This window comes from Salvelinus namaycush, chromosome 2 (assembly GCF_016432855.1).
Source record: "Salvelinus namaycush isolate Seneca chromosome 2, SaNama_1.0, whole genome shotgun sequence".
Classification (NCBI taxonomy): Eukaryota; Metazoa; Chordata; class Actinopteri; order Salmoniformes; family Salmonidae; genus Salvelinus; species Salvelinus namaycush.
In genome coordinates, this window is record NC_052308.1 from 12815519 (window position 1) to 12842592 (window position 27074).

At 41.9% G+C, this 27074-nt stretch overlaps 2 protein-coding genes across 3 annotated transcripts; both read right to left on the reverse strand.

The window, feature by feature from the left end:
* Positions 1 to 1395: 1395 nt before the first annotated feature.
* On the reverse strand, positions 1396 to 14592 carry odad1 (outer dynein arm docking complex subunit 1). Of its 2 annotated transcripts, XR_005478133.1 has the most exons (16): positions 14486 to 14592; positions 11602 to 11683; positions 11396 to 11495; positions 11093 to 11282; positions 10873 to 10998; positions 10583 to 10696; positions 10432 to 10499; positions 10056 to 10243; positions 9686 to 9820; positions 9489 to 9571; positions 8301 to 8469; positions 7334 to 7497; positions 7056 to 7159; positions 6883 to 6973; positions 6483 to 6646; positions 1396 to 2654 (listed from the first exon to the last, which is right to left on the reverse strand). XR_005478133.1 is itself a non-coding variant. In XM_039008099.1 (15 exons), the coding sequence occupies exons 2-15, from the start codon at positions 11666 to 11668 to the stop codon at positions 6554 to 6556; spliced, it is 1692 nt and encodes a 563-aa protein (XP_038864027.1). In that variant the 5' UTR covers positions 11669 to 11683; positions 14486 to 14592; the 3' UTR covers positions 6358 to 6553. The 2 variants fall into 2 exon arrangements, 1 of the variants encoding a protein (XP_038864027.1); XM_039008099.1 differs by lacking the exon at positions 1396 to 2654 and having other exon boundaries at positions 6358 to 6646.
* A 41-nt stretch (positions 14593 to 14633) lies between these two features.
* Positions 14634 to 17522, reverse strand: LOC120059226 (protein FAM72A-like). The gene is made up of 4 exons (XM_039008117.1): positions 16790 to 17522; positions 16434 to 16511; positions 15828 to 15952; positions 14634 to 14752 (listed from the first exon to the last, which is right to left on the reverse strand). Exons 1-4 carry the CDS (start codon positions 16933 to 16935, stop codon positions 14658 to 14660), a joined length of 444 nt encoding a protein of 147 aa, XP_038864045.1. The 5' UTR covers positions 16936 to 17522; the 3' UTR covers positions 14634 to 14657.
* Between the last annotated feature and the right edge of the window lie 9552 nt (positions 17523 to 27074).

The following is a 27074-nucleotide window of genomic DNA, read 5'->3' on the forward strand; positions in this document are numbered from 1 at the left end:
GAGAGCAGAGAAGAGGAGGGACACAGAGGATAGGGTGGGGGAGGGACCGATGGGAGCCGAGAGGAGAGGGCACGAAGAAATTATAGAGGAAGGAGCAGGGCTGGCCGAGAGATAGGGAGGCTCAAGTGGAATAAAAGGACCCATGCAAGGAGGAATAAGAGAATACACGTTTGGATCTGTAATAACTGGGAATATGGACCCTTCATACAAAGCAGTGGTCTCCAGTGCACATGGTGAAATAAACAAGTTGGGGCTCAGGGGAATTACATGGCTCCTCAGACACACAAAATGGAGACCCCCTTAGCAGCCTGTGAAATGGAGGGCAGCTGTAATCATTCATGAGGAAACTTCCTGTACACGACAGAATGAAGTGAACTGAAACTCAGAAGGCTGATCAAGACTAATGTTTAACCTAACCCAGGGCTTTATCTGTTTCCAGCCGACTCTGTCATTTCAACATTTTAACATTTACCACAAACTGAGGGTTTTTAAGTCTACCAGAGCACACAAGTATTTAATGAATGAATGTATGCCCTCTCATAGGCCGATGGAACACCACTATAAAAGAGACCATATGAACATTGCTTGCTTTTTCATTTAGAACATGTACTACTGAAAAGTGATGACTATCATGACTTTAGTGTACTCAGAACAGTGGCATTGATAATGATATAATGTATAATCACATTACCGGACACCTGTGTCAATCACAAAGTCGGTCACAAATGAGCCACAGGTAAACGAGCTAGATTGCTTAGCAGCTGCTACCCGGCAGCCTTTCTTTCTTGTGACCTGTGACCTGTGCAGCTGTAAGCTAGTGCTGCCGCTCAGTGGTAGACTGCCTGTATGTGCTTCTTAGTCTATGAAGGGTGGAACAAGGATAGATAGCGGTAATCGCAAAATCCCCCCAAAAATACAGAAAGCCTGGAAAACTGACCCTTCAGTTTGAGGATATAACTTTAAACAGAACATTAATAAAATGGTATCTGAAGACACAGTGCTTGTGGACAACGTTCAATCAACTATTTGAAAATAAACACTGCAACCTGATTGGTCAGAGAGAGTGACTGCTCCAGACCTCTTGGTCGGCTGGTTGTCTGGCAACACATACTGGTAGGTGAATTGGAGGGGGAGAGGGGAGGGCTCTGGGCTCTTAAGGGGGAGGTAGCATTCTGGAGCAGCAGGCAGACTAGGGAAATACCTGGCACAATGCCCAAATAAACAAACTGAGAAGGAAAGAGAGAGCGATGGAAAAGGGAAAAGGCTGAGAGTCTTTTAAGGTACTGGTGGAGAGTGCAGATCACAGAGTTGTTGTAAATAAATGGTCTCTCAATCTTTGTTTTTTTTGTGAAGGGAGGTGGTTTATCTGAGCAATAAAAAGCCATTGTACTCTCTTGTTGTTAACATGCGATACAAACACTGAATCCTACCAGGTGAGATGAAAAGATGTTGTAGCATACACTTAGCTAAATGTATTTGGAAAGTAAAGACAAATTGCATGCAAGTATTATGTAAAGAAATTAAGTGCCATTTTGACTAGACCTATTGCGACAAGAGAACCAAACGAGTAGAAAACAGGACAATGACTGTAACAGATGATATGGAACATTGACTGTAACAGACGATAAGGAACATTGACTGTAACAGACGATAAGGGACATTGACTGTAACAGACGATAAGGGACATTGACTGTTACAGACGATAAGGGACATTGACTGTAACAGACGATAAGGGACATTGACTGTAACAGACGATAAGGGAATAGAAGGTGAGATAGAAAAGTAACAAATGAACAGGATACAAGCCAGTTTGGAAAGCTTAGATTAGAGAGAGAGAAAGAGAGGGATAAATAGTGTGTGTGTGTATAGATGTGGGTCTGGTGAGTGTATAAATGTTTCTCAGAAAGTCCCAACTAGCTGCTTTATGTCTTATCTGAGACTAATCGCAATCTTTGATGTGAACTAAAATAACCAAAAAAAAGTATGAAGGGTAAGAAGAATAGCTTAAACCAGAGGAGACCACAAAAAAAGTTAGTGGGGCAGAAGGTAGAGAAGTAAATGGAAAGAGCATGAGAGGAATAACACAAGGAAAATAGGGAAGGGGAAAATGGTGAAAAGAGAAGAGGAAGAGTAGAGAGTGTGGTGGTGGCCTGCTGGTAGGTAGGGCGTAGAGAGTGTGGTGGTGACCTGCTGGTAGGTAGGGCGTAGAGAGTGTGGTGGTGACCTGCTGGTAGGTAGGGCGTAGAGAGTGCGGTGGTGACCTGCTGGTAGGTAGGGCGTAGAGAGTGTGGTGGTGACCTGCTGGTAGGTAGGGCGTAGAGAGTGTGGTGGTGACCTGCTGGTAGGTAAGGCGTAGAGAGTGCGGTGGTGGCCTGCTGGTAGGTAGGGCGTAGAGAGTGCAGTGGTGGCGTGCTGGTCGGTAGGGTGTAGAGAGTGCGGTGGTGACCTGCTGGTAGGTAGGGCGTGGGGAGTGTGGTGGTGACCTGCTGGTAGGTAGGGCGTAGAGTGCGGTGGTGACCTGCTGGTAGGTAGGGCGTAGAGAGTGCGATGTTGGTCTGCTGGTAGGTAGGGCGTAGAGAGTAGGAAGTGGGCCTTGGGACTGGGCCAGGGCCTGGCTGGTGCAGGTGGTGTCCCAGGGCAATCAGAGGGGTATACTACAAAGCAGGATCAATGAGTTAGCCAGCTAACTTGCTGAAATATTTTGAAAAAACATTCTATGTTTTTAAAAGATAACCTTGAAATAGGAATGGTCTAATTGACCCAACAACCAAAAACACGTATCCAAATGTAGCTTTCTTGTTGAACTAGAAAATCAATAGTTATTTGTAGATGTTTATCAGAGTTAGCTGCCTAATTCATTAATCCTGCTTTGTAGGATACCCCTCTGGAGCATTTGTCAGGAGGAGGAAATTAGGTTCCGTTGTGATTAAAGGGAAGGTTTCTATGGCAATGAAGAGCCATTCGCACAGAGAATTTAGTTGGGAGTGGAGGGGGCTCAGTAAGAGTTGGATTTCAAAGCAAACAACTGCCTCCATCTCATCTCTCTTGCCCTCCCTTTTTTTTTTCATAGCTCCTCTTTTAACTTTGATAATCTGTTTTCATAGTCACACAGTGGAGCTTCAGAGTGGATTATTTTGTGCAAACCAAGTCATAAATGCTAATTGTGTAACAGTCTCTTCCTTACAAAGTGCTCCAATCTCTCCATATGGAATCATGCACATGCAACCACACGTACTCCAGTGATAGATATACAGTAGCAGTCAAAAGTTTGGACACAGCTACTCATTCAAGGGTTTTTCTTTATTTGTACTATTTTCTACATTGTAGAATAATAGTGAATACATCAAAATTATGAAATAACACATATGGAATCATGTAGTAACCAAAAACAAAAACCATCAAGCTCTATGATGAAACTGGCTCACATGAGGATCAACACAGAAAAGGTAGACACAGAGTTACCTCTGGTGCAGAGGATATGTTCATTAGAGTTACCAGCCTCAGTTTTCAACCCAAATAAATGTTTCATAGAGTTCAAGTAACAGAGACATCTCAACATCAACTGTTTAGAGGAATCAGGCCTTCATGGTCGAATTGCTGCACAGAAACCAATAAGAAGAGACTTGCTTGGATCAAGAAACACGAGCAATGAATATTAGACCGGTGGAAATCTGTCCTTTGGTCTGATGAGTCCAAATTTGAGATTTATGGTTCCAACCGCCATGTCTTTGTGAGACGCAGAGTAGGTGAACGGATGATCTCCGCATGTGTGGTTCTGACCGTGAAGCATGGAGGAGGTGTGATGGTGCTTTGCTGGAGACACTGTTTGTGATTTATTTAGAATTCAAGGCATACTTAACCAGCATGGCTACCACAGCATTCTGTAGCGATACGCCATTCCATCTGGTTTGCTCTTAGTGGGACAATCATTTGTTTTTCAACAGAACAATGACCCAAACCCCCCCCCCCCCCCCCCAGGCTGTGTAAGGGCTATTTGACCAAGGAGAGTGAAGGAAAAGCAGCCAACAAGTGCTCAGCATATGTGGGAACTCCTTCAAGACTGCTGGAAAAGCATTCCTCATGAATCTGGTTGAGAGAATGCCAAGAGTGTGCAAAACTGTCAATCAAGGCAAAGGGTGGCTACTTTGAAGAATCTATATTTTGATTTGTTTAACACTTTTTTGTTATTTCATAGTTTTGATGTCTTCACTATTATTCTACAATGTAGAAAATAGTACAAATAAAGAAAAACCCTGAATGAGTAGGTGTGTCTACAGTTTGACTGGTACTGTATACGTCAGATCTGTCTCTATGTAAACCTTCTGTACATTGACTTAACATGTCTCCTCCCCGTTCACTTATACAAGGATGTCCCTAAAAGTAGAAAGATGCATATAACATGCTGACCACACTGTTCGCGTTGCAAAATAAATGTAGTTACATGTTAATTAATTATTGCACCCACACTGCTCGCGAGAGTCTGTGTAGCCAGGCGCTAAAATAGAACTCGGTTCTATTTGTGAGGCTTGACGTGCTGCATGTCCCACCTGTCTCATTTCCTCATTGGTTATTAGGAACATGTACCCACATGGGTGATTGAAAGATGAACTGAGGTCCACACTCCAGTCCAGTTGGTAGTGGTAATGCACCTTAAAGTTGGTTGCCAACCGCCATATAAATTCCAAAGAAAAAGAAGAGCCTGAAAGAGGAGAGATTACTAAAAACTAACTCGGTTTACCCTTTTACCTGTGGATTAATTGTCGTAGTAGAGGATCTTGTGCATTTCAGTTAAAATAATAAGCCAATGTTTATATCCCAGGACAAATTAGCTAGCAACAGCAAGCTAGCTAGCTAAATTGCCATGAATGTCTAATGCTTTTCAACCTGTCCTCAAATTAATATAGTTGGTTCAGAGTTCGTTTTGATATTTCAACCTGCTTGTCCTGATCGCATTTGGTGTGGGTGAACAAAATCAGCATGCGTGCGATGGCGGACGCATGCAAGCGGTCTGGTCAGCATGGCGCGGCAGGGTAGCCTAGTGGTTAGAGCGTTGGACTAGTAACCAAAAAGTTGCAAGTTCGAATCCCCGAGCTGACAAGGTACAAATCTGTCGTTCTGCCCCTGAACAAGGCAGTTAACCCACTTTTCCTAGGCCGTCATTGAAAATAAGAATTTGTTCTTAACTGACTTGCCTAGTTAAATAAAAAAATGATTTAAAAAAATGTAAGTCATGTGTAATCCATGTAAGACCATTCCATGGAGACCTTTCAAAGCTAGCCTAACTAAAGTAACACTCTTTGTTGACTCTTGATTATGTTGGATAACCTCAGACAAAAAGTTTCTTAAAATAAATCTATTCCTTTCCTAATTGTCCTATTTTATGGAATAAGTGGCTGCAGAGACTACATGTGGTTTAAATATAAAGATTAAAACAAAGTGTTTGGAATTTTATCTTTGGATCACAGGAAAATGTTATATATAGTTCCTAATCTATTTGAAAAAGGGAGAAAACATATCCTACAAATATTGATGATCAAACTTGTAGATATGAAAATGGTTAAACAAGTTTCAATGATTGGAAAAGCAGTGCCCCCTTGTGTTCAGTTGGAGAACTTCAGCCTCTGAGAGCAGGGCAGCAGGGGATGTATTGAGACCAGACTTGAATAATCAAAGCCAGATGGCATATGACACATCAAAAGACCAGCTGGCTGCCAGACTGAGAGAAGTCTTTATATCTCCTAACCTAATTAGTTCAAGCTAAACAAATCACACTTATATTGTAACAGACCGTAATGATGCAGCATCATATTATTAAAAAGGAGATATAGAAGTACAAGTAATACTATCTACCATATATTAAATCAGAACTAAAATGGTGACATTTGGTCATTTGACCATGGTTGAAATTCAGATGATAACACTAGAAAACAAAATCTGCTATTCTTCCCAGGATGAGGTCCTTCATCGGGTGGGGGTGGCTAGAAAGGTCACATCTAGATGGGATATAGCTTTTATCAAATTGACATCAAAAGTAGATTTATTTTTTGGCTAATCCTAATACTAACCCTTATCCTAACCGTAACCTAATTCTTCTAACCTGTTACATTAATTCTCCTAACCTGCTACATTAGTTCTCCTAACCTGCTACATTCATTCTCCTAAATTGCTACATGAATTATCCTAAACTCCTGCATTAATTCTCCTAACCTGCTACATTATTTCTCCTAAACTGCTGCATTAATTCTCCTAACCTGCTGCATTAATTCTCCTAACCTGCTGCATTAATTCTCCTAACCTGCTGCATTAATTCTCCTAACCTGCTGCATTAATTCTCCTAACCTGCTGCATTAATTCTCCTAACCTGCTGCATTAATTCTCCTAACCTGCTGCATTAATTCTCCTAACCTCCTGCATTAATTCTCCTAACCTGCTACATGAATTCTCCTAACCTGCTACATGAATTCTCCTAAACGGCTGCGTACATTTTGACCAAGCTGTATCTCTTCTAGACAAAACCATCTGGATATATCTGTCTCCTTGTGTGCTGCTCCTCTCAGGCCTCTAGGGAGCGCGGATGGCTGTTGGACGGAACACTCATCTTTCTCCTTGCTCCTGCGTGACGCACTGATCCCTCCTTTAGCAGGACCTGTGTAAAATGTACATATAACAGGCACATAGGAGAAAGCATTGATGTTGAAAGTATAGTGCATTACGTCATAATGGTTTCAACTTCACTGACAGCCTTATTAGTTACGTAGGTGATCAAGATGAAGAAAAAATTAAGAAACATTTTTGCAGCAAAAATATCCTATAGTACAAGGATATTTAAAGGAAGTCTGTGTGTTAAGATGTAAGTGAATGTGAATATTTGTCATAGCTCACCCCTTTCATGATTCTCTGGCGTAGTTCTCCCTGGGAGAGAGGCCGCTCTTCCTCATCAGTGAGAGGAGACTCCTCTGTGTCATAGTCATCCCTGAGGAGCACAATCACACACACCAGGTAAGACACAGCCACACAGGTTAAATAAGCTCAAATCATAACACAAAAGTACCAACCCAGTGACAGGAGGCTGTATGATGATATTTTGTCTGGGAACCTCAGGGTTCTGACCTAGTAGAAATCGGGCAAGGTCTTTTGGGTCATACTCCTTATCGAGATCCTGTGAGAAACAGAGAGAGGGATACATACATGGTACAGTCTGTGATATGCGTGCACATACAGATGGATAGTAGACTGATCCCAGATCTGTTTGTGCCGTCTTGCCAATAGATCTGGGACCAGGCTAGACTGATATGGGCCAATAGGAGTGATTCTGGGTGTGCATGTTAGCTACCCTGGAGTTGAGGAAGGCCTGCATGGTGAGCAGCTGGTTGGTCCTCTGCTCCACCAGACCCAGGTAGGTCATGATGTTGTTCTCCCGGATGCCAGAGGACGAGCCCAGCAAGTCCTCCACCACTGAGCGATCACAGTCCATCTTATGGAACACACTGTTCACTCCTACCCCATCACAAACAGTCAGGCAAACATAGAACATTATGACTTCAGTATAAAGGCCAATTTTTCGTTTCATCATACAGTGAGTATACCAAACACTCGGAACATCTTCCTAATATTGAGAACAGCCTCGATTAGTCAGGGGCATGGACTGTACAAGGTGTCAAAAGCATTCCACCGGGATGCTGGCCCATGTTGACTCCAATGCTTCCCACAGTTGTGTCAAGTTGGCTTGATGTCCTTTGGGTGGTGGACCATTCTTGATACACACAGGAAACTGTTGAGTGTGAAAAACCAAGCAGCGTTGTAGTTCTTGACACAAACCGGCGTACCTGGCACCTACTACCATACCCCGTTCAAAGGCACCTAAATATTTTGCCCATTCACCCTCTGAATGGCACACATACACAAGCCATGTCTCAATTGTCTCATGACTTAAAAATATTTTTTTTTTTTTACCTGTCTGCTCCCCTTCATCTACACTGATTGAAGTGGATTTAACAAGTGACATCAATAAGGGAACATAGCTTTCACCTGGTCAGTCTATGTCATGGAAAGAGCAGATGTTCTTAATGTTTTGTACACTCAGTGTAAATCTAACATGTCACAGTACATGTGATGTATGAAAGTAAGTATGTTTAGCTCTGTACGTGTGTGTGTGTGTTTGTGTGAGCGAGCGAGCGAGCGAGCGAGCGAGAGAGAGAGAGAGAGAGAGAGAGAGAGAGACCGAGAAGGAAAGAGAAAGAGAGAGACAAAGAGAGAGAGACAGAGAGAACGAGAAAGAGAGAGAGAGAGGTTTAGAGTACCTGTCTTTATCTGGTCCAGGATCTTGCTCACAGCGCTGGCCAGGACTTCATTCTCGTGTGCCTGAGACTCTGTGTCTCTCTGTTGCTGATCAATGTCTCTCAACAAAGCATGGTGCTCCTGCTTCTGCTGCTGCCCCGTCACATTAAACTGCTCCATCTCCCTCTGGGTCTGACACACACACGTTAGTGATGTGCGGATCAGCTGGGTTTTCACCCGCTCCCGCCCGTAATTGCTAATAGCCCATCCGCAACCGCCCGACTATATGTGATAAAGTGAAAAGCCTTTTTAGATAGGCCTATGTACCTGCTTATAATTTCAGACATTTTGGTAGGCTATTTGATATTCAACTTGTCTATAACAAGATACTGTACATCCCACTGGGCACAGATGTCAATTCAACGTCTTTTGACGTTGGTTCAACGTAATTTCATTGAGATGACGTAGAAACAACATTGATTCAACAGTGTGTGCCCAGTGGGATGCAGCTTCTCTTCTGTCATTATTTGTTTCCCTGGAAGACTAAATAAACCCTTGCTAGCAGGAATAATGTCACAAATCAATAGAATGAATGCTTCTATCTAGTTGACATGGGTAATGTCTGTTTTTCTCTTTCCTCTCTGCTTCTCTCGCGCAGCAAAGACGTTTAGGGACCGGCACTGCCATCATCCTCTCCATCTCTTCACCAAATATTTCCCAAACATTACATAACTTTTCTGTCCCTCCCTGTTATTTATTTTCAACTCTCCATTTCGCAGCTTCTCTCTTATTGAATTCAACTCTGACGTTGTCCTTTTTGCCTCAGTGGATTGATATGAACTTTTTCTGCCCAAGTTTTTCGAAAGCATTTGGTGATTGCCGTGTATTTGTGGCGCTACAGTTAGGCCCTGAAGCTTAGGCTACGCACAAACACCAGATCAAAATGATGAAAGAAAAACCTCAATGTAGCCTATAGATATGAATTGCACAAGAATGATAAATTAATACATTTTTTATGCATTGTTTTGTCTTTATTCAACCCGCCCGCCACCCATCCACACAATATTTTATGACCCTAAACCCACCTGCCCTGCAGATATAACTGCGGTGACTGCAGGAGTCAACCCGCGCATCACTAAAACAAGTGTGCACACAATCAGAATACATGGAGGACTGAACTGTGCATTCAAGGTACGCAACCTCATACTGACCTGGTTAATTTGGTCCCTCAAAGCTTCAGCCTCGTTGTTTTGCTCATTCACATAGTTGAAGAGGGCAAAGTTCTGATCCTCGACTACACAGCAATAGAACCACAAGAGGAGCATTAACACATATCAACGGCACACAGAGGTAATAACAGACAGAGTTTGCATTGTATTAATATGTGTGTGTGAAGGTCAGGACTGACCTTGGATGAACCTGGTGACCAGCATGTCCAGGTCTTCCTCTCCTGTGATATTCTGGATCCCGTGGAAGACTTCCTCCAGTGTGTCCACTGACTCCTCCCCAGAGTCCATCCTCCTCTGTTCCTTCAACTCTGACGCTGAAACACACAGCCATCATCATACTCATCACCCTCCTCCTCCTCATCACCATTATCTTCATCATCTGTCGTAACATCTTTTTCATCATTATCCTCACTTTCATTCTAGTATTTTTCTATCACTCTTAAGTCACATATCACTCCCCAAGTCACATGTATGTTATAGCAAACTCCAATATGAAACATCACAAGCATGCGTGCATCACTGTGTGTGTGTTCTAACGCTCAGTCATACCATGCCTGCGGCCCAGTTCTTGCCCCTCATCCTGGCCACTCCTCTCACTGCACTTGGTGGTCATGAACTCTTTGAGGCGGCGTTCGTGTGCGATCACCCTCTCCAGCTCCTTCATTTCAGCGCTGTACTGAGACAGGTCCTTTACTGCCTTCTCCCTCATCATGATCATCTTAGACTGGGCCTCCACCCTGGCACAGAGAGACAGATGGAGCCATAGATATTAACCATATGAAACCTAAGTGCATGTGCAAACCCATAGATAAACGCACACTCACAAACTGGTTGCAACAAATACAGTAGCCTCCACTTGAAATATGTAAGTAAGGATTCTTACACACATTAAGCAGGCCAGACACATTCAACTCTCATATCTCACCTGACATCATATGCAGCAGTGGAGAGGCTGACCATATCTCCGATGTCTTTCCGGATCTCCTGCAGCTCCTAGAACAGGAAGCAGGGTTTAACAGGAGTCATGTGACCTCTCTCTGTCCCTGGATTTGATTGGTCTCAGTGTGACCCCTGACCTTGTCCAGTCTGCGGTGGAGCTGCTGGAACCGGACCCGCTCCACACGCAGAGTCTCCAGGTCCTCTCTCAGGTGGCTGTTTTTAGTCAGCTGCTCGTTGAAGCGAATGAGGGCCTGCAACAGTAATAGTAGACAGGTCTAAGCGATGTGAAAATAATAACAGAGAACGGATCATTGACAGTGTTTGACAATATTAGGCAGCAGGCTGTACTACAGTACTGTGTGGTACTGGGTTTAACAGTGCTATCCAATTCTGTGTTGGCCTGAGTGTGACAAGACATGCTACTCACTCTATCCAGTTTGTTCTCCAGGGTGCGTGACGCCTTCTGAGTTTGTCGGGACTGGGACTTTTGGCTGAGAGTAGCAGTGACCTCGCCTCTCCTCAGCTCTGTCAGCTTTCTCTCCATGCTGGAGATCTGGCCCCAGCACATAGACATGGCATCTTCAGCTCACTAAGAGGGTGAAGGTTCTGTGTGTGTGTGGCTGTGCGTGTGTGTGAACCTCCTGTACCTCCTGCTCCAGCTCTGCCTGACTCTGCCTCTCCCTCTCCACCTCGTCCCCCACCTCGTCCCTCTGTTCCAGCATGGAGCGCAGGGTCTGGGCATCCTCACTGTCCCTCTGCCGCTGGGATAGGCTCTCAGACACACAGAGACTACGCTGTAGCTCCTCCTGTTCCTTCTCAAGCTTCTCTATCTCCTGCCTACATATTACACATACACAAACAAAAACAGACACGCTGAGCATACACATTCATACATTGTATTTCACACACAGACACTGTGAAGGTGATGTGTGGTGTACCGGTGGACTCACCGCTGTCTGCGTATGTGATCTTGAGACTGGATGCTGTAGGCCAGCCGGTCTCCCCCCATGATCCGGAACTGTCTTTGCAGTTTTCCCATCTCTGTTTCCGCTGGAGCACAGTACACCAAATGCAAATGTTGACATTTCTGAGAACAAGTTAGTTGGTGAAATAATTAGCTAACCCTTATGCTGGTCATACAAAACACATACTATACCTATTCCATCAATATCCATGTCACTGCCGTCAGAGTGGACACTGGTGGCTGATCTTCCTCGAGGCATGGTTTAAATTGTACTCTGGGAACAGTAAACAATTAGCTAGACAAATCAGTGGTTGCACTTTGTTTGCGGCACATCTATGTTATCCTAGCTACTTCAAACAATGATAAGGGCATTTTTCTATCCCTCCCGATTTACCATTTCACATGTGAAAAGGAAGCACAAAGGAATATGCAAAACATTTGCAGCTAGCTAACGAACGTTAGATATCTAGTTTGCCAAAACAGTGGCACCACCACTTAAGCTTGGTAGCTAGCTAGACACTCAGCCCGGTTTAAAAATAGGTAATCTCTGACTTAATTACAGCTTCCAAAAAAGTATGTCAAATGTTGTAAGCTAATTGACTAATACACTACAGGGTGAGTCATTTACCTGCAGGAACTGAAAAAAAATGTAGTTCGCGCAATTAGCCACTGATACCACTTTCAATGTCGACGCTTTTGTCTGCTCCCCTCTTTCTACAGAGTTGTTAGCAACCGTTTCTAGGAGGACATTATGACATGACAACAACCACAGAGGTCGGTAAAGGGACAGGGACCTGCTAACATTTTTTATACCACTGGAGATCGCTCTACACAAGTGGGAGAGTGATCATGCTTACTATTAGAGAACCACAAATTGTATAGAAAAGCTATTTATTTAGCTTTAGTTTTATTTATAAAAACCTTTGGTATGACTTTAAATTATTCTGCTCTTTTTCAAAAGTCAGTCCTAGAGTACAGGGTTAAAATTGTGATGGGATTGGGGTACCCTAGACAGACACACAAACAGTGGTGTTTGCTGAGTGCAGATGGACTCTTACCATGGCTGTGCTGTATTGTATTTTGCAGGACAGGCAGCCCTGTGCTACTACTCAATAAGAGATGCCATGGCTGACCGGTCAAAGCAAAAATCCAACATCACTTCCACGGCTATTACACATACACAGTTAGGAATATACTTTGCTTAAGTACACTAGCTGTGTTACCTGCAGATTTTTGGTTACCAAAAAGTTCACAAAACACAATGGATATTTTGGAAAAGGTGTATTATCAATACAATAAGCATAAAAAAAGGTAATGTTTCAAACGACCAATTCAGGATCAGTGGCATTTCAAAATATATTTTTTCAGCAGGGCAAATAACATCAGTATAAAGACAGCAATATGTTTGTTAATAAATAAATACAAATTGATAAATAAAAATACACTACTTAAATTAATCATATTAAAGTCAGATAAAAATTGTTTTGATAGTCGTTGAATATCTCCCAAATATGGTCTATGCCATAAGAAGCTCTCAGCTGATCACTAGCTACCTTCACTAAGGTAAAACAAAAACAAAACAAAAAAACCTATCAGCCTCCAAACGTAAAACACTCAAATGCAAGAGAAATGTAAAATAGAAACAGAAAAAATATACAGCACACTACAAAATATTTATTTTGTAAATAAAATAAAAACTATTGTAAACAAAATGAAAATAAGTGGTAAAAGATATTTGGTCTGTATGATTTTCATCATAATTGGCTATTAATTTTGTATATCATATCACAAGATGTAATAAACTTAGACAGAGCTTAGAACATAACTTAAATAAATAATTGCTACAAAGACAGGAATCTTAATTGGTGACTGCCATCTCAGGTATTTGGTGTGTACGTCCATCTTTCATACTATCAGTTATGACCACAAAACAAATACTTTTCAATTGGAGCTTCAACATATCCTTATTAATACAGGCATAGCTTGTCTGTTTGAACTGGGAGGTATATTAAATGCTAATTTAAGATATGTCACTCATTGTGACAGTACTTGCTGGGCACCGAAGCATCACAACAAAGCTGAAAGCTGAAACATTTACTTCCAGTGAGAGGGTAAGCGTGAACTACAATAACAGTGAGCCCACAGTTCTTCACAAAATCAGATCCAAGGCCATTAGAATACAAGTCTAGAACGTTGTCTGAAGCAAACGCTTCTGCAGCAATGGAAAGGTCAGCTCTATACACAAGTGACTCATATACTCAGATCTATATACTCATTCATTGTGCTCTTTCAAGCACACAACAGTTCAGCGTTCAATCATACAGGGTTAGAATATCTGCTCGGAATATAAGTTACATTTTCTTTCACTGTTTTTGCTGCAATGTTTTTACTATATCAACAATGTAAGAGTGAGTGGACATTGACTTTCCTTTCATGATCATGTATTTTCTTTCCAGCTCCTTTATCATGTGTGTAATTGGGCCTACTCTATTTCCATTGAGTACCCTCTATTCCATCACTGAGCCTCTATTCCATTCTAGAACCAAACACGTGCCTATACTTTATGTACTAGTACCATCTGTTGGTGACACTGGCCCTCCTCATGAAAGACCAACGCAAGATAAACTGGCAAATACTTAAGGTCAACAATGTCAGTTTCTAAAACCTAAACGCAACATCATTGTAATCGATTGTTCAAGCACAAACAAAGGACTGAAGAAAACCTAAAATACAGCGTACAAAGTTTAATCCAGCGTCCAATGGCAATAGGCTACCCAAAGGGTATAAAACAGCCATGCGAAATGTTAAGACATCCATCCGCCAGTGGAACAGAAAGCTAATGAGTTTGTTTGAGTGGGGATTCAGTGGTGAGTTTAAAGAGAGAAGGCAGTTCCGACAGTCCAGTTCTACCATTGATTCCCCCCACAGAGAGAGAGATATATAAGATTATTATTATATATTTTTTTAACCTTTATTTAACTAGGCAAGTCAGTTAAGAACAAATTCTTATTTTCAATGAAGGCCTAGAAACAGCAGGTTAACTGCCTTGTTCAGGGGCAGAACAAGAGATTTTTACCTTGTCAGCTCGAGGATTCGATCTTGCAACCTTTCGGTTACTTGTCCAACGCGTAACCGAAATGCGTGAATGCGTAGAATGCGTGGGGATTGTGTGCTTTTGGAAAGGGGGGGGTATGGTCACAGGGTAAGGCCTCTCTTCTGTTTCTCTTCCATCGGTCATCCATCTCTCTCTACCTGATGCACTCCTCCTCCGATGGGGTGTCTGATCCCTCGTTCTCGCTGTCCTCCAGCTCGGGAAGGTCTCCCCACAGCAATAGGTTCAAACCTGCAACAGAAGACGCAGCGTTTGTGTGTGCAGGGACAGTTTAAGGAACAGTCTTTCCTCAATAACAAATTAGCTGAAGTAGAAACAGGCTGGCATTCATGCTTCGCACAATCTCTCCGAATAATTCAACTTCTGCGTTTCTATGAGTGCTAAGTCATGTGGTAGTGGAGATCAGAAGAGTCAACACATAATGCCACACATGTTGCAATGTGTTGTGTCAGTCAGTCAGTGTTGCTTAGCCTTAGGGGGTATCGGTATCTTGTCACAAACTGTGCATTTAGGGTAATTCTTCTTTACATGTATATTACTTTGACTAACTATGGTTTTAGGACAGTCCTCTCGGAATACAGTCTATTGTTCATCAAAAGGTAAGAGGGGTAAATCCATTTGAATTCTGTCACTTTTTGACAGCATCCCTTTTGATATAAAAAAAAAAAAACTTTCCATATATGTTTGGCCATGGAAGAAGTGGTCATAAAGTGCCTTTTTGGACCTCAATAACAAAACCTTTCAGGAGATAAAGGTGCTCAAAGTTGACCCATTTTGCATACCCCACCATACCATGAGACATCCATGTCTTCATCACTGACAAATATAAATGGCTGAGTTTGCTATCATTTAAAAGCTTACAGTGTTGTCAAACTATTGAAAAACAACATTATATTATTATATACATTTTTTAAAGGTTTAACGTCAATTATCTAAAAATGCATTTGCATTTTTGCATATGTTGTAGCTTAGAGCCTATTTCACATAATCTTTGGCTTATGTGTTGTGCCTGCCATCGGAGGAAACACAGCATGCTCTATTTTCCAGAAATGATAAAAATAGTTGGACAACCATGTTTGTCAGCTTTTAAATTATATCCATCTCAACCGTCTATCTTTTGGGTCAACTTTGAGCACCTTTATATCTCTTGAATGTTTGGCACTCAGGTCCAAAAAGTCACTTTATGAGCAATTCTACAATGGGCAATTATGTATGGAAGGTTTTGTTCAAATCAAAAGGGGTTCTGTCAAAAAGTGATTACATTCAAATGGATTTACCCAGAGGTCCGTGAGCTTGGAGTTCTAACCTGTAGCATCCAATCTGTTAAGGGTGGACACAGCATCACTGTTAAACATCCAGAAATGGCCATTGTTACAGGACAGCAGGCAGGGCTTACATGGGGCTACCACGTGATACCCCACAAAATTACCACTGGAGAGGGGGATCGAGAGAGAAAGGGGAAGTAAAGAATGAGAGGGAAATAGATAGAGAAAAGGGAGAGGGAGAAAGAGAGATATGGAGGGAGGGAAAGATACATTTTTTTTTAAATGTCAGCGTTTTATAGCGAGCACCTGTGAAAGTGCTAACTATCAGTAGGTGTCTATTATCTGACCGATGTGTTTCTGTGTACAACAACGAAGCCCTGGGGATACAAAAGGGGCCTGACAAAAGCCTCACTGTACCCAACAAACTGCTGGATGAACAACTTTCCAACTGACGCACAACACGAGACATGGACATTTGCAGACATTAACATTTGCATTTTCTAAGGTAAATATTAATAAAGCAGCCACAACTATTGTCTGTCTAGTAATGCTATTGTGTAACCACAAAGCACATATATAATGAATGCAAACTGGTTAGTGTAATGTGAGCAGACAAATCCGTGTTTACAATAATGTTACATACATACCATTTCAGACAGGCGATGTCTCTCAGTTTGCATTTGCAGCTCTCTGTAGAGTAGCAGCTGGCCACAAAGTCAACACTTCTAGAAGAGGGGGTGGGGTTGTTATGGGGATTGTTAAAGAACGAAGGGGCACCATAACATTCTAGCCATAGAGGGAGATAATGGATAAGAACTTATCCATTATATTTCATATATCTCACAGTATCACAAACACTCAACATATGAAGTTATGAACCCCTCCAAAAAACAGACAGTGACGAGAGATCCTCATAGAAACCATAACCGTCATTAGCTCATTTGTCACAACTCATTCCACACATTCAGTGATCATTTCATAACATAGTGATTGTATTGCTTACCTGTTGGGCGGTATGTCAGTAGAGAACAGCTCAATTTCTGTGTCTGCGAGAAGCACTGCCTTCATTCCTCTTGTGCAGAGTAGACTCTCACAGTATATACAATTCACTTGAGTGACACATTTGTTTTTGAAGTTGGAGGTAGACATGCTCTTTAAATACTGTTCTTCTAGCTTTCGAATCCCAATGTCCAGAGGAAATGTGCGTCAGAACAGATCAATCAATGTAGCAATGGTAGCTGATCTGACGCTAATGTTATTTAAAACGCTATTTAGCTAGCTAACTATTCACTATTATTGTTACTAAATAGCTAGCTAGTTCGTTGACTAGCTATCAACAGTTAGCTGGAAGTTAGCAGCAGGTGAATTATAAAAGAGAAGCCACAAATTAGACGTTTCCACGTCTAATGTTATATTGGAGGTTTAGCTAGATAGTTATCGATCCTTGTTGATAGCGAGTAATGTGGTTGATAGCAATCTACAGTAGCTATCTACTTGTCAAAACAGAGCCACAAGCTAACGTCACGAGAGTGACCATAATAACACAGCATCATCAGATGTTCAGAATAGCTCTTGCCATTTTCAATTTATCTTCAACCTGCTCTTCAACGAAACAATTTCCCAGATGCTCTTCAACGAAACAATTTCCCAGATTCTTTGTTCAGTAACTAACGTTAATTCGTTGCGGTCACAGATTCAGTACAAAGTAATAGCCAGCTAGCTTCGCTGTTGTGTTTATTGTTTACAACTTCCTGGTAGCTACCGATACTTCCTGAAACATTTTTAAAAACAGCACTATGTCGAATTTCGATTGGCTCTCGAGGACAAAACATATATACCATTGGGTAATATAATCGCACAACTACAAAGCTGATTGGGTACAAATATATCAAGACCGTGGCTAAGTAATAATGAGGGGATTCAATTAATCTGGCCCGTGTGTTGCACCGTGTGAAAGTTTGCAATGGTTTCGGAAGCGGGCGGCCTCCCGGGCGTGAGCCAGGTGCACCGTTCAAAGCCCAAGGCGAAATCGGCTCAAAACAAAAGCGACGTAATTAAGCACGTGGAGTAATTAGTAGGATTCTGTGTTTCACATGCAAAATTGATTGCTTTTGATGAAAAACGCTTTATCTGCCAATGAAAACGGAATATTCAAACATATAGTGTATGGGAAATAAGACGCGTTGCCCCGCGGCTCAGCATAATCGAATTCACAACTATCAGCCATTCAATGGCGAAGGGTTTGGCTTTGTCCCTTTACATTTGTATTTCTAATCAAATAAGAGAGTTGCACCTAAATAATTTGCACAATATATACCCCTCAAACACAATGGTCTCAAGGTTTACAGACATTGTTTACAGACAAGTGTACCTTCTGCAATGATGGACCTGAAACGCTGACACATTTATTTTATAGTTGTTTGTACACTATTAGTTTTTGGAGCGATATGGAAGAGTACATACTGAGTAAAACTGGTCACTCTGTTGATATTAAATGTTATAACATTTTTAGACAGTACTCTGAACACTTTGAAATGGGTAACTAATGTCATGATTTTGGTTGGTAAATTGTATATATCCACAAAACCAAATATTTTAAATGAAGTGTTTGTTTTAATACCCTTTATGTTGTTAATTGAGTCTCTGAAATGACTAAATAATAAGAAAAGCTTGTCTACAGTCCAATATTATAATGATTATATTCTGAATAAGTGTCATTGTCTTATTCTCTTATGCTGTCATAACACATTTTTCTGTTTTTGTTTTATTTGTCTTTCATGTTCTTGTCAATTCTTGAACTCAATGACGTCTGTTTATTTTATTCCCCCCCAAAAAACTCAGCATAACTGACTCCGCTCCTTGATTGTCGATTTGAAGGATTTTATGCCAATCCTAATCAATTCAACCAATCGAAAGATGGAAAACTCTCCTCTTGTTCCAAGAAAAGAGGCGGGGTTATTTGGAGAATTTGTGAGAAAAACACCCCAAAACGCTTCATATGGGACGGAAATGAAATAGGATAGCTCGTATTTGTCATCGAAATCGACATAAGAGGTAAAATGTGGTGCATGCTTTAAGCAACTTGCATTGTAAAACATGTGCAATGCTGTATGTTTATTGCACACACACACAGAAAAGTGTAACATTTTGCAACTCATACGTTTGGACAATAAATTCTAGGTAACGGTATCCCAAAGACTTGGCTAGCTCGTTAGCCTTACTCTAGTACCGAGATTTCCTATGGCTAAAAATTGCGAAATGCCTCATTCTAGACTGATCGCTAAGTTCACCATTCTTTAAACTTCCCTTATCTACAGGGTGTCTGTAAAAAAGACTCATTCTTTATAGAAATTGACCTCGTTTTTATCCTACAATTCAATGTTGCAGCCCTCTAAAGGTGTTGTTTCTCATTTGCAAAGTTAGTTTAGTAAAACCGTTATAACTAATATGCCATTAAGCAGACGCTTTTATCCATAACTCATTGGTTGACATTGTAATATGCCTATGTTTTGCAAAGCCCCGTAATGACTATCATTCAGTTTAAACCAATGAGATAGGCCTATTTTAGAACAGTAATGGGATTTATGTTAAACTAATTAACACTTAGTAACGGCTTTAGTCTGCTTATATACAAACCCTTAAAGAGATTCTCCCGTACCTTTTTATGCTTTTTAGCCAGTAGTTCTGAAAATAGCACTCAGAGCCAAAAGTGGTCCCTGACAATGGCATACTATGTCACCTGTGCAGATATGTGCACCATGCCATTGGCCTCTCTCTTGCTCTGCTTTGTGTGGATCTTACTAGCTGTCACTCAAATGGCTAGTGGCTGAAGCTCATTGGCTGGAACTCGAATTGCTAGGGGGCTGACCCACGTGGGGGAAAGTGTAAGGAAAATTGCGCCACATATTCCAGAAAACAGACGCTTTCAAACTAGGGATTTTGTGGCAAAACATTACTTCTTCTCATAGATTATGCATGTATGAGCTATACATTGACACCCAGCCCAATATGGGAGTATTTCCTAAGCCTAACTAGTCGCCAATATGTACATGTTAGTAATTTAGCAGATGCTCTCATCCAGAGCGATTTACTGTAGTACTAATGAGTGCATATATTTGTTGTACTTTTTCATACTGGTCCCCCATGGGAATCGAACCCACAACCCTGGCATTTTAAACGCCATGCTCTACCAACTGAGCCCACAGGACATGTCTTTAATAAAGGTACCATGTGCTATCATCTGAGTTCCGGAGCATGTCTTTAATAAATGTAGTCCAGTGTTATGGTGTTTTCTGAGTGTTTGCTGTTCTCAAGGCACCAAAGTTGAAAACTGTGTTCTCAGGAAAATTATATTGTCAATGTCATGGACCACATTGGACTGACATATTTTTACCTTTATGTTCTCTGGGCTTTTTCCAATATTACTATTAATGGGCCCAGCATGAAACAATCTATTCCATTTCTATCAGGTAATTTGTCAGTAGCCATACAACAATTAAGTATAGTCAGATTACCCCTATTTGTTATTACAGTGTAGTATGTAGGCAATGGTCCATTCACCAACTCTGAGCATCACTGTCTATTATGAGAACCACATTTGGATTTGATCTGACTGCCCTCCCAACCCTGTCAGTCCTACACCCACCCCAGACACATTGCAAAACCCAGTTTCTGACCCTATCACTGCAGTACCAATAAAGGTGTCCGGTAATGTAAATTTGAATTATGTATTATGAGAACCACTGCACCCTCTACAACCACTGTGATTATTATTATTTCACCCTGCTGTTCATCTATGGACGTTTGAACATCTTGGCCATGTACTATTATAATCTCCACCTGGCACAGCCAGAAGAGGACTGACTGGCCACCCCTCAGAGCCTGGTTCCTCTAGGTTTCTTTCTAGGTTCCTGCCTTTCTAGGGGGTTTTTCCTAGCCACTGTGCTTCTACATCTGCATTGCTTGTTTGTTTTTTTTTTGTGCTGGGTTTCTGTATAACATTTTATGACATCGGCTGATGTAAACGGGCTTTATAAATACATTTGATTATAAATACATTTGATTGAATGTATAAAGGCCAGAGTATTTTATCCATACATAGGCCTACACAGTATTACATGTGATAATGAATATGTATGGTCAAGCAATGCCATTTATGTATCAACCAAATAAATGTGACACATGCATAGTGTATATCTGTCTCAGTGCCTGCATATTGGCTTCCCAGCTCATCTATGTACCCCACTCTCACTCTAGGGGGAAGAGCATAGAGCCACGGAGCCAGCCCAGCCTATGACCGTCGTGGTGACAGCCACTTACTGAAGGACTAAACTTTTTGGGAGTCTCCTCATCCGACCTTGCTGACTGGTTGGTTATTGTTGGTTTGGAGGGAATGCATATATCCTTCGTTTGCTCTATAACTGGTTTTGAGGACACATTAAGGAAAGGATCCAAACGAATGGGAATGCGGCAGCGCCAAACTCTCACAATGCGGGCAGAGTGAAGGGGCAGAACACAATACCATTCCACGGGCTGTGGGGTTACTCGCTACAATCTTTCAGTGGGGTATTCTTCCAGACGAAATATTATAGTTACTCTTTTTTTTCCTGATTACGTCTTTAACCCAGTATTGCGAAGTCTAGTGTTTTTGAGTAGAAGAACCAGCCATGACGTCTCCGGCCAAATTCCGAAAGGACAAGGAGATCGTAGCCGAATATGAAACTCAAGTTAAAGGTAATACTTTTATACCAAGTTAATATTGTTAAACATGCTGCTCCTTGCGCTCATGTAGGCTATCCTTTCCACAAAGGCTTGTCGCATTTATTTTCCTGTTCGTGGATACGTCAACGTGGATAGGATCATTTATCCCTGTTTAGCATACCCAAATATTCAAACTAATAGCTTATTACTTTTACCAAAGGTTAAAAAAGTGTGGGTCCTTTGATGGGTTTAGTAGGCAGATTATTGTTGTTTAATTGTCACCATAGCCTACTGCGGTGTCAAATCAAAGCGTTCTATTGATAAGAACATCTTGATAACAACATTTTATAGAGACTAGCTTACCAAACCATCATAGGTCCGCAGATAATAAAAATACATCTGAGAGCCTTATGTTTGAATTATGCGGTATTGGTGCGTTCATATACCGCATTAATACGACATGTGATTTTGCTCTCCAGGTTGAGTATTATGTGTGTAGCCTGCTCGCAGGGTTTAGATTCGACATGCCTGTGGAACAACGCAGGGCGTTTTCTCTCCCTGCATGCTGGTGTGGTTCTATTTTAGAGCAATTCATTTCCCGGCGTCTTCCGTGTTTCGTGTGCGAGAGACAGACATCGGGCATTCAGACCAACGTTAGGAATAGGACCAAATTGTGAATTAATGGCCTATCGCCTCACGTGAGAGTGTCTGTCCGAGGTTCACGGATGTCGCCACGAACCGGTCGACGGGAGCACCAGTGGTTTTGTCGAGTATTTTTCACGGGAGAGTGGGGAGAAAGGTGGGCTGGGGTGGTGTTTAGCGGGTTAACTCTTTATTCGCTGATGGTTTATCGACGTTCGTTGTCAGGGTGATCATGGTATTTTCATGGTGAGGGAGTCAGTCATGTTATATTTACATCTGAGCTGGGGAAATGTAGCGGTAATAGAGCTTGGAGAGGAAACTGTAGAGTGAGGACAGGATATCACCCTCCTAATGAACAGCACCACAGCCACCGGAGAGGAAGTGATAAGATCCCTTTACCCTCATCTTCTCCCTCTCCTCTCTGTCATGGGTTTGGGAAGGATGGAGGAAAAGGGACAGACAACACTTCATCATAAACTAGTCAGGGTAGCTGCATCCCAACAGTCTGAAATAGCTGACTCTCTCCCCTCTTTACCTAATTTCCATGACAACCCCTGCTATAACTATGCCACCATCCATTCATATAGGAGACAGGACAGGTTTTAAACCGTGAACAGAACAGACAGGAAGAACAGGAGAGGAGGCGAGGAAACATTGTATTAACTTTATTCTGTGTGTTTGTGACAGTGACAAACCAGTAAGGACTGATCCCTGCTTCACAGAAGGGATGAGAGGGGTAGAAAGAGAGGCTGGTTGGTCCAATGAGGAGGAGACTGGGAAGTAGAAGCCATGTCCTCTCTCTCTTCCTTTCTTTTTTGTCTCTCTCCCCACACACAAGGAATAGAACAGGAAAGCATGGCAGATGTTTTCACAAATAGTATGGCTCTTTATTGCTAAGCAGCATCTTAATGAAGCCATGATCTGTAGGATCTGAGATGCTGGCAATGACTTGTTCCCCTGTGTTCTGACGGTGACTGTGACATGGGTTTCATGCCTGGCCAAGTGTCTTAGACTGCTGCACGGGGTCTGTGTTGAGTAGGAATGAAAAACGAAAGTGTTTTGAAACAGAACATTTGTTCTTACTACAATGTCATAAGTAAATCTACATAATCTATTTCTAAGTGTTTTCTGCCATTTCGTGTCATGCCCATTGGACATGACAGTGTTGAGCTTATGGATGAGTTTGTGGACAGATTGCCATCCTGGTGTCTGGTGTGGTAGGCTGGGGCTGGGAGGTTCTGAGGCTACAGCAGACTGCCGTGTCCTCCTGTTCTCTGAGGACAGGAGGACACATCACTGTCTTTAACAGCATGCACAGTTACATGTCTGTTTACCAGTTTGTAAAGAGTTTCTATTGTGCTTACCAATGTAAAGAGTCTGCCATTGAGCGACATGTGAGTTTGTGCTGCGGTGTTTAGCACTGTATAGAGTTTGTGCTGCGGTGTTTAGCACTGTATAGAGTTTGTGCTGCGGTGTTTAGCACTGTATAGAGTTTGTGTTTGTCCGATATTTTCCTTGCAAAAAACCCCAATACCGATAACCGATATTTTACATTTTAACGGCCTTTAAAGCTTTCTAGTACAGTTAAATAGTTAACACACACACATGGACGCAGCGGTCTAAGGCACTGCATCTTAGTGCAAGAGGCGTCACTACAGTCCCTGGTTCGAATCCAGGCTGTATCACATCCGGCAGTGATTGGGTGTCCCATAGATCGGCGCACAATTGGCCCAGCGTCATCCGGGCCGTCATTGTAAATAAGAATTTGTTCTTAACTGACTTGCCTAGTTAAATAAAGGTTACACACACACACACATACACACACACACACACACACACACACACACACACACACACACACACACACACACACACACACACACTGACCAAAAAGTTATTTTGTTGGCATTCACGTATGTCCCCATTACCAGTAAAACATAATCACTTACTTGCTGTGCTGTTTCATTGTTCATTTGTTCAGTTGTTTCATTCTCGACCAGGATTTATATGGAACGCCGTTTGGGTCTTTGCATGTCAAAAAAGATACACGTCAAATAACACTATTTGACGTGTCAAATAAGCTTGTTGACCAATCAGGACCTGAATATGACTGTACGTCAAATAATAATTGAACTCGTTCATACATTTTTTACATAGTTATTACACATTGGTTACACTATCACTCGTATTTCATATGTCACAACGATTCAACGATACGTATGCTATGATGCTGGTAAACTTGTCTCGCGCACCTACAGTGCTGGTTATAAAAAAATCCAACTAGCTCATGATGCAAACAATGTTCTTCCCCACAAACATAGTAAAACAACAACTGTTTGGGTAGCCATAGTTAGCTAGCTATAACTATCTAGCTAGGTGTCATCATCTAAAATAATCCTAATTTATAACACAGTTCTTATTTGATTAATGGTGGTCAGACCCATCTGTGTGAAGCTAGCAACAATAAGGATTAGCTGCTGGATCCACACAGCAGACATTGTGGGCTAGGTTAGGAATGCTGTGTTGCACGTGTAGTGCAACATTTTACGTGGCGTCAGCTTTGACATCAGTTTTTAACATAGGCGTTAAACTAGACATCGGGCCGATACCGATGTTGGCATTTTTAGCTAATATCGACTGATTCCGATATGTTCACCGATATATCGTGCATCCCTAGGCTTAATCTTTCTGATGGGGGGGTAAAGCTGTTGCCATTGCTCCTGTTAGCGTTTTTAGTGTGTGTACTGTCTGATGTGTGTGTATTATGGTGTGTGTATGTATTGTGGTGTGTGTGTGTGTGTATTATGATGTGTATGTTATGGCGTGTGTGTATTATGGAGTGTGTGTGTATTATAGTGTGTGTGTGTTATGGTGTGTGTGTGTATTATGGTGTGTGTGTATTATAGTGTGTGTGTGTGTTATGGTGTGTGTGTGTGTTATGGTGTGTATGTGTTATGGTGTGTGTTATGATCACCCAATGCTGTGAGTCCTCAGATCCTGTCTGTCTACTCTGACATTACAGGCAGTCTGTTAGGCCAACATGCACATTTTGCACACTCACACACACACACACACACACACACACACACACACACACACACACACACACACACACACACACACACACACACACACACACACACACACACACACACACACACACAGAGGGATAGCCAGGGATAGGAGATCAGTGTGAAGCTGCTGAATAAACCAGCTATGTCTTTTCCTCCTCTCTGTCTTAATTCTGCTCCTATCTCTCTCTGTCTTAATTCTGCTCCTATCTCTCTCTGTCTTAATTCTGCTCCTATCTCTCTCTGTCTTAATTCTGCTCCTATCTCTCTCTGTCTTAATTCTGCTCCTATATCTCTCTGTCTTAATTCTGCTCCTATCTCTCTCTGTCTTAATTCTGCTCCTATCTCTCTCTGTCTTAATTCTGCTCCTATATCTCTCTGTCTATTCTGCTCCCATCTCTCTCTGTCTTAATTCTGCTCCTATCTCTCTCTATCTTAATTCTGCTCCTATCTCTCTCTTTCTGAATAGCTGTGGTGTCTCTCCGTCCCAGCAGAGCCCCACTAGGACATTCATCTGCACCCTGCAAGGAAAGCACATGTTACCTCCAAGGAAAATGAATATCTTCACCCCTGATAGCATTATTGTGCCAGGGCAAATACACACATTCACACTTGCAAGCGCATACACTGACCCACACACACACTCGGCTCTGCATAGCCAGTTTATTGTGTTAGGCTCTTGAAAGGGGGGAGGTGGTAGGATGTGGAGGGGTTGTCAGCCCCTCTTCCTCTTTCTCCCCATCCCCAGGGCTGGTCTGGCAATAGGAAAATAAACCTATGTAACTCCTCAGCCCTGTATTCCAGACCCAGCAGCTCCGCAGCGCAACAATGAATAGCACGCCCCATTTCACAGCTTTGGAATTCCACAGGCAGACTTTACCCTGTTATTCCCAATCCAATCCCAGGTGGTGTGAGAGGAATGTCACTCCTGCACAGATGGAAATGTGAAGAGGAAATGGAATCCTGATCACCTGGTGGTCTCGAGTACAACACAATTACTCAAAACCAAGTTAGACAGTAATAAACAGACAAACACATACAGACGACAGGAAGGCAGACAGACACGCACACACACACACACACACACCAGGGTTTCCGTCAGCTGGTAATTGACGGCTTCTGGCCGTAAAAAAACCCCGGAAAGCTGATTAATTAAATTGTTGCCGGCCAAATTGACCAGGGATTAAAAAACAACAGCAGGAAGACTATCAGCGCGTCACACACCACTTTACAATGTGAGCTGGAGGCAGTATGCAGTTTGAAAACATACTTCATTGTTTTACTTGATATTATGAGGCATGTCTTACCTTGCTTGAAAATCCAACCATAGAAAGGTGGATGCAATTATTTTATAAAGACTAAATAGGCAGTGTGTGAGTTTCAAGTTTAGGGAAGCTTACAATTTATTCTACCATTTCTACCGATGCGCCTGTCAGTTATGATTTTCATACAGTTGAAGTCGGAAGTTTACATACACCTTAGCCTAATACATTTAAACTCAGTTTTTCACAATTCCTGACATTTAATCCTAGTAAAAGTTCCCTGTCTTAGGTCAGTTAGGATCACCACTTTGTTTTAAGAATGTGAGATGTATAGATGTATAGAATAATAGTAGAGAGTATTTCAGCTTTTATTTCTTTCATCACATTCCCAATGGGTCAGAAGTTTACATACATTCAATTAGTATTTGGTAGCATTGCCTTTAAATAGTTTAACTTGGGTCAAACATTTCGGGTAGCCTTCCACAAGCTTCCCACAATGAGTTGGGTGAATTTTGGCCCATTCCTCCTGACAGAGCTGGTGTAACTGAGTCAGGTTTGTCGGCCTCCTTGCTCGCACACCCTTTTTAAGTTCTGCCCACAAATTTTCTATAGG